Below are 10,933 nucleotides of genomic sequence, written 5' to 3'. Positions count from 1 at the left end.
CCCCGCTGCTCCGGGCACGGTGTCAGCGTGGCAGTGAATAACCCCCGGCGGGGCCGGCTGTGTGCGGGGCTGGAGCTCCCGCCCGACTGCAGGGGAAACACCGACCTTACCCCAGCCGAACCGGGACACAGACATAGGGAAATAATCTCTGGTGTTTAAAGCGCAGCATAACTGTGCATTTAACTGGTTTGAGGGGTGACTCAGTAGTATCTGTATCCAGGTACAGTCTGAGCTGAATATCAGCCCCTTAATGCAAGTGCGTTTCTCCACTTGTTTTAACAGTACGTGTGAACACCATTGCCTTTGGGAATGTAAATGCAGCCCTCCCTCCTGTGCACTTTTGCTGCGGGGTTAAGAGGGGTGGAACTTTTCCCTAACCTGGGAAGTGGCCGTAGACTTTCAGGGGTGTGGCAAGAGGATTTATTAACCTCGAGTAGAACTGAGGAAATGGATGGGGAAACAAGCTGCTGTCCCCATGGGACTGAAGAGGCTTAATCTTGAGTCTGCCCCACTTCCTCCTAATGTTAAGTACTGGTTGTGGGATTTCTAGTGTGGCTGATAGGAAAGACATGGCAACAGTACAGTGATACATATGGATTCTAGCATCTCTGTTAAGTCTAAATTCTTTTCCTTTTCAGGAAGGCTATCAAGGACAGCCCAGAAAGGTTTGCAATCTCCAAAGCAAGATGGGACCTTAACTTGAGGAACACGTGTCTGCATCTAGCTCTCAGAAAGCTGACACACTGAGCAAGAATTAGCCCACATTAAATCAGAGAAAGCCTGTAGGCTATAAATTTTAGTGTCTAAAATACTTAAGGCATGGCCTACTAAAAGATTTTGAAACTGCTGTTAGGATATACTTTTTTGGACTAACAGCAAAACCCCTCTTTGCCTCAGCCGCTCTCTACTTTCAGTAGCTGTCTTCCTCTGCTTTTTAGAATCCCTCACATTTTGCTTTTGTGCATGTCTGGCTCTGAGCTGTTAAGCTGGTTGTAGTGGTGGCATTGTGGTTTGTGTGGTGTTTGGTTTTTTTTTTTTTATGTCACTGTTTTGTTGCTCTTGGTTTTTTTTTGGGACACAAGGCACATGCTCTGTCTGAGGGTGGTGAGACACTGGAGCAGGTTGCCCAAGGAAAGCTGTGAATGCTCTGTCACTGCATGTGTTCACCACCAGGCTGGATGGGGCCTTGCACAGACTGGTCTAGTGGGAGGTGTCCATGCCTCTGGCAAGGTGGTTGGAACCGGATGATCTTTGAGGTCCATTCCAGCCCAAACCATTCTATGATCTTTTCCTGTTGCCAAGGTCAGATGGCTTTCTGGCTTTCTCAGAAGTGTTTAAACCCAACATCTTTCACTGATTATCCACCTCAAGAGCTCCTTTTAAGTGTCTAATCTAACTCAAGGGAAGAAGGCTTTGTTATTAGGCTAATTATAGTTTTTGCCTTTCCTTAATGAGTTGAAGTCTTTTTTTCCCCGAGTGAAACTCAAAGCAGAAGTTTCTATTATCTACAAGGCCATCATTAAGTATTGTTTAAACAGGAAGCATTTGAACTTTTATGCTATAAATTACTGTCAGTGCTTCAAGTTCTTTAGAAGAAGATATAAAATTAGGAAATGGAAACTTTTTGATGCAGCAGCATAATCTTTCCCTGTGTATTTCTTCAAAGTTAAATGCAAACTCTGAAAGCAATTCATCCTGCTTAGCATATTCCCAGTTGGTACCCTGGGGATTAATGATAGTATGTGACTCATTCACATAATTGGGCTTCTCGGTGCTTTCCCCTCCCACTGAAGGTTTCTACTCCAGACATAAAAGAAAAACTGAGCCCCTGACAAGGCTTACTATTTTGCCTTCTTCTGTGACTGCTGCAAATGCCTGAGTTCTGTATTTTAAATTTGTGTTATGATTGGGACGCTTCCATGGATCAGGTTTAGCAAAGGATGTTGGGCATTGGTAATCAATAAGCTTTTGATTATCAGCAAGTTCAGAAACTTCTTTTCCCCTCATGTAAGGTAAATAATTCTAATGAGCTTTCTCTTAAGCTTTTGTCTTTAAGATACTAGCAAAGAGCTCATTTCATAGCTTTGCAGCTGTACTGGATATTGTGCTGTGCTCCTCTGTTTTGTCCCCCGTTGCAGCTGTGGAAGGAGTAATGCTGCCAAAATGTCAGCTTAAGTGTGCTTTGTTTAATGGGGGCTTCATATTTTTAAAATTTTTACAAAGGCTTGTGTGGGCTGGAAAGTTGTTTAATTATGAAAATTGGCAAGCACTATGAAAAAGAACTGAGGCACCTGCCTCTTGGCTTTCTGACTTGTGCGTGGAGTGCGTGCAGGGCTTTGCTGTGAAGTGCATGGGCTCCTTGTGTGGAGGCTTCAGGTACCTTGGTGTGGCAGTTGGCAGCTACTGCTTAGGGTGCAGAGCTGTGACCTGGACAGAGCTTGTGAAGACAGAGTCAGGACTCATCCTAGGTGCTTTGGTGAACTGCACCTATCCAGCACTGGTCTCTGCTGGCAGATGGGTGTCAGACGTGACCTCTGTCAGAGCAGAGAGTAATCCCTGCAACTGTCTTCAAGGGTGTTACAGGTAGATTCAAGGTAGAGATGGTGTCTTCCTTCTTCCAACTCTGCCTCAAAGTGTGGATCTTGTCTTGCAGTTAAGAGACTGATGAAATCATGTATTTAGCTCTAGTGGATTCAGATTTGTATCCCTTGGGCAGTACAGGAACTCTCCTTAGACTTGGTTGCTTGGAAGAGTACTTGTTTCATGGAGGTAATGAATAGAGCAGGGAGCAGTGGAAAAACAATCTGAGTAAATATCCTTGGAGGAGGGGCTGAAAGCTGTTATTCTCTGGTTATGTTCCTCCTTGTGAGTGTATGCCTCTGTCCTGGAGCCCTCAGACTGGGTGTGAATCTTAAATAGTGACCGAAAGAAATTTTACAGGATTGTCTGTTGTTTCTACCTCAAATACTGTTAATCAGGTAGAATTGCAATTTGTTCTTTGCTCCAAGGCAAAATGACATTGCATATACTTCAAATAAAATGTGGATTGGACAGAACAGCAATGAGTTAGATTCAAATCTGCTCAATAAAATGCTAAACTCTACTAGCTCAAAAGTATTTTAAAATACAAAAAAAAGACTTCCACATCCTCTGTGCAGTAAAGACAAGGAATTGAGTCCAGCAAAGGGCTAATAAGATTTAGGGACTGAAGCCTCTTTCATGAGTTTGAGAGAACTGTGACTGCTCAGTCCAGAAAAGACTTGGTAGGGAGCTTACTAACTTTTATAAATATCTGATGGGAAGACATAAAGACAACAGACTGGCTCTTCTCAGTGGAGTCCTGTGGCAGGACAAGAAGCGATAGGCACAAATATATGTTCAGATGTAGTTTCATGTCTTTCAAACTCTTACTGTGAGGCTGGATGAACACTGCAGTAGGTTGCCCAAACAGGTTTTAGTTTCCATTCTTGGATACAGTTAAGATATGCCTCCTAACCTCAATTGTTCTGTGATTCAGGGTGTTGCTTTAAGACCTTTTAATACAGATATGCTTAAACTACACAAAAGCTGAGAGATGAAGTTTGTACTTACCTCTAGCCACTTAAAAATCTACATAAGGAGTTAGGTAAAATACAGTAACTATGAGGACTTGAATGTATGACTTCACTGAAATGCCCAGTTTTAAAATGTTTGGCTCACAAAATAATCTGGCCATTGCTTTTGAATGGCTTGGACTACTGTTGAGTTGAACAGCAATGCTGTGCTGTATCAGTGTTTTATCTGGGTTAAAAACATCATCAGCTTGGTCTTGTATTGTTGTATCTCTGTGTGGAGAAAACAGGTTTCACTGCACTTACTGGACTTGAATTAGGGAACAATAGCTCCTGATGCTTCTACAAAAGGAGCCGTTGTTTGATATGGTCCTTCTTTACTCACCAATTGCAAAGCTGTTGTGGAGTTGAGACTTGTTTCCATGAGTGACTGCCATGATGCCCTGCCTTATGCTGTGAAGTATAACCCGGGTGTTGCATGCTGCCTAAGAGCACAGATCTTGTGAAGAGAAAGGGGCGGGGAAAGCAAGAAAAAAGGAGTCTGATGCTTTCAACATAAGGTTTTCTTATGCTGACTTCAAGCTTTAATGACTTAAGAGGAGTCTTTTTGCAGATTCCTGAGACATTCTTCCTTTTCAGTATGATGTTCATTAGCCTTCAGTCCATAGCACTGAATAAAAGTATGCTTAAGTAATATTCCTGTCCTTTACACTTCTCTGTTATAAAAATGTTTTCACATTTTTCTGCTGTAAATGAGCAACTTAAGGGAATGTGTTTGTAGGGTAGGCTTTCATCCTTACTGTGGATCTTTACCAGCTGGGAAATGATGCAAGTCTGTGCAGTGTGTTCCTCACTGACTTCTGAAGTTCATTGCTACTGAGAAGCGAGGTATCAAGTAATCCTGAGCAGAAATCCTGACTACTATAAAGTCCATGATACCCTTTACTCACAGTTCTGTAAGATTCTTTTAAAGCTATTAAATTGTAACATTGGGCTCTTCATTATCAGCACGAATATTACAGCTTACAGCCAGAACATGGTTTTAAACGCACTGATTTTAGCCGTTTTACACGTCATGAGATTCTTACCGGTATGTAGGCAAGTTAACAATGACAGATGTCTGTGCTTGGCTCTTGGCTCTGTCCTGTAATTGACCCGTTTCCCTTCAACAGCTGCCAGGCTGGGACTTGTTTCATTTTGTGCATAAACAGCACTCTAAGTACAAAGCCAGTAGCCTGTTCCCCTCGATGGTGGGAGGCCTAGGCTTAGCTCTCACACCTGAGCAAACCTAATATTGTACCTTTGCAGGCTACAGAATCTGACACAGCAGGGGAAAAAAAAAATATTGAGGCAGAGCTGGAAGGATTCCAGGCTGTATGAAAAATTCACTAATGTGCTCAGAAATCCCTCATGCAAGAGGTAGAAGACAGTTACCTTATTCCTTTAGTTTACCACTAGAGCAAACTCACACTAGAGAACTTTGAGGCTTTGCTCTTTTCTAGACAGAAAAGCAGCTGGATAATATACAGGCAAACTGTATCTTGTCTTGACTTCAAGGTAAACTTCTAGTGTGAACTCAATGCAAGAAACTGCAAATGAAATATAATTGCATAAAAATGCCAATGTATTTGTCACAAACTCAGAAACTGTCACAAAAATCTCGGCATGCAAATGCACAATCAAGGGACAACTATCCATGAAAACAACTATTCAGGTGATTAAGAAAGGAAGAAACTACTATAAAGAGCTTGTTGTTTTCCCTGTATGTATTTTTGGGACTTCAGAAAAAATACTCAGTAATTTACATAGCTGACACTGTTTAAAGAAAAATGCAAACTACTGAAAAGGCTACTGAAATTTCATACCCATCAATCTTTATTCAGACTGGCCCAATTACTGTTAAAACACCATTATGTAGACACACACTGCCATCTAGTGGAGCATCTCTAACATAGCTGCAGTTTGATTTCTGAGAAGAGGAAAATGTGTTGCTTGGAGCAAGTAACTTAATACAGTACAAAACATATACAGACCTAAAAATGCTGCACTGAATGCTTTGTCAATGGTATATTATATAATAGAGATACACAGAGGAAAGCTAAAGTATTTTATTAATAATTTATTGTCAGTAAGAAAGACTGGCTAATGGTAATTTTCAGTAAAAACCTTTACAAGACCATTGGATCACAAATATACAGACACTATAAAAACTGTGTCATGGTGGTTTTGGTTCTAAACTGATATGCAGAGGGTCCCCAACACACTTTCCAAGAAGGGAAAAAAATGTTTACAGTTCTAAAATACAGCAACCCATTTAAGACATTTCCATGTAGCTGACCCAGAAAAATATCAGACCTAACCTATGTACAACTGGAATTGTGTGAATATGTTGAATTTTTCTTATATGAAATGTCAAACCTCAGGTTTTGGGGGAATACATACCATGATGCACTGATTATAAGAAGTCAGGGTGCTAGTTTTTAATGGCACACTAACACCACTAGTTTCAGTGGAAAACAAATTCACAAAATATCTACAAAATCTAGTTAAAACTATTAAAATCAAAACTGTACATAAAATTTACAAAAAGTAGGAGAAAATTAATTGCATTAGAACTATATAAATATATGCATCATGCTAACATGGAGAAGTGGTATGTGATTTTTTTTAACATAGACAATGTAAGTACAAAAAAGATGTCCAGAAGTGGCACAGCTGATGGAAATCTTGGAACTGTAATTACAGTAGGTCAGGAAATGGAAACAGGCTGAGTTAGTGAAATGAAATGCATGATCCAAGGTTGCCATGCCAGTTTAGCTCACTGAAAAAAAAAAAACATTTGCTGGGGCTGGGGAAAAAGAAAAAAAAAAAATAAAAAAAAGCTCTTGAAAGTTGTTCTAGAACTGATAAAGTTTGTTAGAGTCCAGGCACTTTTGTTGAGCATGTCAGACTTCTGTATGTTGCTGGGAATCAAGTGGAGGAATTTTCACATCTTCAAAATGACCATCATCTCCACTCTCATAGTCACTCATCATGACTTCAGACTCCATTTCACAGCATGCTGACACATCAGAGCATGAAGCTGTGGAAGCATACACAGACATGGACATGTTGTCTACAGTGGGTGCTTCAAAGTCTCTATTGTACCCTAATGTGTAAGGAGCATAAGGTTCTCTGTAACTGCCGCTGACACCACTGGTTGTGGTCTGAGGTTCTGACAGGTCTGCAGGACAGTGATGGGGAAGGTACTGATTAAGGTTAAATCTCTGCCTGCTTCTTGTAGAAGAACCCAAGCTACCTACGGCTGGCATGTCTCTGGGTGGCTGTATTGACTCAAACTGGTCGCTGTATTGTGGTGGTAATGGTGGAAGCTCATCGGGTGCAGGGAAGTCATCAGGTGGAGGTGGAAAATCACTTTCTATGTCGTACCCGCCAGGGTAATAGTCTGTGTCGATGGCGCTTGGATCCGTGTAGAGGGGAGCTGACTCCTCGACCACTTCGTAATTTGGATACTCTTGGATACCTGGCAGCTGAACGCTTGGCATCCAGTCTGACGTATCCCAGTGATAACCTGAAAAGTTAAATTTGAAAAAAAAGGTAGTATTAGTGTCTTGTCTTCAAATCAGTCTGAATGGGGAAGTCAACACATGTATTAAGACAACGCAATCACTGTGATTAGGACACTGTGTTAATTAGAGAGCAGTTTGCCCCGGTTCCACAGAAGACATTCAACACAACTTTACGTTATGCCATGCATTAGATATTGCAGCATTCACACTTGAACTTTTATTTTCTCAGACATCTCACATACTTGGGAAGAGCTGTAGGTCACCTATGGCACGTGCTGTCACAACACATAATGGTACAGAATTGTTCACTGGATAGCAAAGAACCAACAGCCTTCCTGGTGCAGGTAAATTCTTAATCAGTTGGTGTTGGGTAATTACAGTTAGGGTGATAACAGCTGCCTGGTTTTCTTAAGAATATATTTAGCATACACAGACCATGCTTTGCTTACATAAAAAGTAATTTCTAATTGGTGAAGTATCCAGAGCATTTAAAGCAACTTTATCCCTTAACTGAATTTTGAAGTTAATTTCACAAAATGCTGTTAGCTCTACAGTGACTGCCCCACTTCTGATAAAAATCTTTGACTATTAGTAAAGACATTCCACATTCAAATACAAGAACAAAACAGGAAAATCAAGCTTAATCATGCATAAACATGGAAAGCTGCCTGGCAAAAGAGGACATGGGGTTGTTGGTCAACAGCTGGCTGAGTATGAACCAGCAGTGGGCTCAGGTGGCCAGGGCCAACAGCATCCTGGCTTGTATCTGAAACAGCGTGGCCAGCAGGACTAGGGAAGGGACTGTCCCCCTCTGTTCAGCATGGGTGAGGCTGCACCTCAAATGCTGTGTTCATTCTTGGTCCTCTCACTACAAGAACAACATGAAGTTGCAGAGCATGTCCAAAGGGCAACAAAGCTGATGAGGAGTCTAGAGCACAAGTCTTAGGAGGAGCAGCTGAGGGAAATGAGGTTGTTCAGCCTGGAGAAAAGGAGGCTCAGGGGAAGCCTTATCACTTTCTACGACTACCTGAAGGGAGGCTGGAACACCTTATTTGCTGACAAGAGGAAAAAGCACTGAGTTGTGCCAGGCGAAGTTTAGATTAGATACTAGGAAAAAAAATCCTTCCCCAAAAGGGTTGTCAAGCACTGGAAGAGGTTGCCCAGGGAAGCGGCAGAGTCACCTTCCCTGGATGTGTTTAAAAGACATGTAGATGCGGTGCTTAAGGGCATGGTTTATTGGTGACCTGGCAGTGCTGGGTTAATGGCTGGACTTGATCTTAAAGGTCTCTTCCAACCAGAATGATTCTATAAAAGACCAAACTTGATCCTCTTTTGTAAGGTCAGTTTGTAATAATCTGTTGGAAACTGATATAAACCTAATCTCATTTAAAAAAAAAATATTTTTCTCATCTGAACATCAACAAGAAAAACAGAGACTTGTAATAAGGTGCAAATCTAGTAATCACTGCAGACAAATGTATAGCAAGCAACTGACAGTCCGTGTTAAAACCAAGTATTAACAGAAATAATTTGGTGAACATCAATGAACTGCATGCAGAAGTCACCTCTTGAATTGCTGAGGTCAGGAACAGCAAAAGATTCTTTAGGTGGCAAAATGAGAAGAAAAAGGAAGAAAACATCTGTAGTTAGGAATCAAATAGTAGAACCAATGTGCAGACAAACAGTGATTGTCACTATGATGTTCATGCTGGTTTTGTCCAGTTTACTGAGCAGTACTGACATTGGCTTTTTTTTCCTCTTGGACTCCTCCTTTGTTAGGCTTGAACTGTAGAACAGCTCCTTACTTACAGCCCACCTGGGACATGGCTGCACAGTTGCAAAATCTGCAATCTGTAGTTCACTGAAATCCTCATAGGACTTCTGCTAAAAAGGGTAGCAAGACTTGCTCTGTTTTTAAGTGTGTGTTTTTTTTTTTTTTTCCTTTCCTTGTATCCCCTCTTGTTTTTCAATACAGAGCTGCATCTATTAGTACTTGTCAAGTATCTCATGCAAAGATGGGAACTCTTTTTAGTATCTGGCTTCCATAAACTGTGCACTAGGAGACCTGCCTCCCTTTGGTACAGCAACTCTGACAACTTACACTTGGCATAGAACTGTCCTGTGTTACCTGACAGGTTTTGAGCCTCTCTCTTTTCAGGAACCTGTGTTCCCTGTTCAGGTCTGTAAGGATGGGCAATTCCCATCCTAATACCAGAATCTTATCCTAAGAATTGATACTTTTATCTACTCTTGAAAGACTCGAGGGACAGAATTTGACTCTTGGGTCAGGTTGTCTTTTTTTTTAAATTTAGCTTGCTTAGCCCAGACAAGAAAAATACTGTCCAGTCTAAAAGGAGGTATCAGTCTGAGGTCTGAGACTGATATATCTCTGGCCTCCTCTCCAGTAGAAGGTTCTGACAACTAGTCTACTTAGATGACCTTTATTCATTTTTTTTTTTTTTCCTAGGGAAACTGTGTGCAAAACTACAGCAAATAGGCAGACTGCAGCCTTATGATTTAGAGCACTTTTACCAAGGAATGGGGAGACCTCAGTACTGTCCTCTTCTAAGGCAAAGACCTTTTTAACAGAAAATACAGAAACAAACTAGAATCTGATGTGCCCATCTTCCTAGGAGACAATCTGCTAGACTGGAGCTGTATTGCCTCTTGCACTCAGCATTGTTGATTTGCATGGAGGTTCAGCCTTCCCTGAGGAGCAGTGCAGAGAACACAGGCCTACAATTGTCCTAAGAGAGCACTAGCTACATGCAGGATACCTGTTGTACAGAACCAGCGGGGGAGGCTAAAGGAACAGACCATCTGTCCCATAACTTGACCTTGCTGAAGGCTTGAGCAAAGATCTCTGCTGCTTAAACTGGCACCCTCCTGAGGGTGCTCAAAAGTAGAACTCTTTACCTAAGATGCTTTGAAAGAAGGAATGCTTATTAAGAGTATAAACTTCAAAGTGTTGAGAAGTAGCTGAGCAAACAACTTTTATCTCTCTGTGAACATTCTGCAATGCATAAAATGTTTATTTATCTTACAGTGATACTAAACCACCAAGCAAGACTTTCAACTTTGACTTGAGAGATGCATCCATAATTTTTAGTTTTCACCAATTAAAATATCAGAAAAAATCTGAATAAGTTAGTTAATATTTTCCCAGATAGACTTTGCTGCCTCTTCTGGTCTTACAAATCTCCCTTTGATAAGTACTGCCCATTACAATTTTTTAGCACTGAGAACTATTGTCTATAGATACCATTAATTAAATGGTCTCATGTAATTAGAAGTCTTTGCATTTGTCTACTTTTTTTTGTGTCTGCATACATTAGCTAGGATGCACTTCAAATAAACCAAAAAAGAATCTTTAGCTACTATAATTAATTTTATGTTCTTAGTTACTTGCATGTTACTGGAACTTTAAAGAATTTTAAGTCAAATCATAGTTAGCATTTGTATAGACTCACTGGCACCTTTATTACTATTAAAGAGTTTGTGTTTTCCAGAGGGTCAATTCTTAAATGTTAACAGAAAAGAAATAAAATTCTATTGAAAATGTCTACTTCATGTCTTTCTCACTTCCAAATACATATCATATACACACAAATATGTGTGTATGTGTATACACCCAAACATACCTTTTAGATACTCATGTAAGGCTGAGTAGCAAGTAACTACTGAAGCTGACAGGGATGTGTGTGCCTGTATAACTCAGCTGTGTACTGGAAGTACGTTTTTTCTGCTAAACAGACAGACTGATGTGAAGACAAGGGGAGTGACTACTGCTAGTAGACTACTCCTGTTCTCAGC

At 40.8% G+C, this 10,933-nt stretch overlaps 1 protein-coding gene across 3 annotated transcripts in view; it reads right to left on the bottom strand.

Annotated features, from left to right (window-relative positions):
• Nucleotides 1-6,324: 6,324 nt before the first annotated feature.
• The window catches only part of FAT1 (FAT atypical cadherin 1), a 100,572-nt gene continuing 95,963 nt past the window's right edge, over nt 6,325-10,933 (bottom strand). For 2 of the 3 annotated variants that reach the window (XM_008949414.1, XM_008949415.1), the window contains exon 26: nt 6,325-7,122. In XM_008949414.1, coding sequence (XP_008947662.1) covers nt 6,497-7,122 — 626 coding nt within the window. In that variant the 3' untranslated portion in view covers nt 6,325-6,496. Of the gene's footprint in view, nt 7,123-8,685; nt 8,722-10,933 lie in introns of all 3 variants that reach the window. The other variant, XM_008949413.1, reaches the window with a different exon arrangement.

Source organism: Merops nubicus, unplaced genomic scaffold (assembly GCF_000691845.1).
Source record: "Merops nubicus isolate BGI_N331 unplaced genomic scaffold, ASM69184v1 scaffold7441, whole genome shotgun sequence".
Lineage (NCBI taxonomy): Eukaryota > Metazoa > Chordata > Aves > Coraciiformes > Meropidae > Merops > Merops nubicus.
This window is presented reverse-complemented; position numbering and strand designations above follow the sequence as displayed.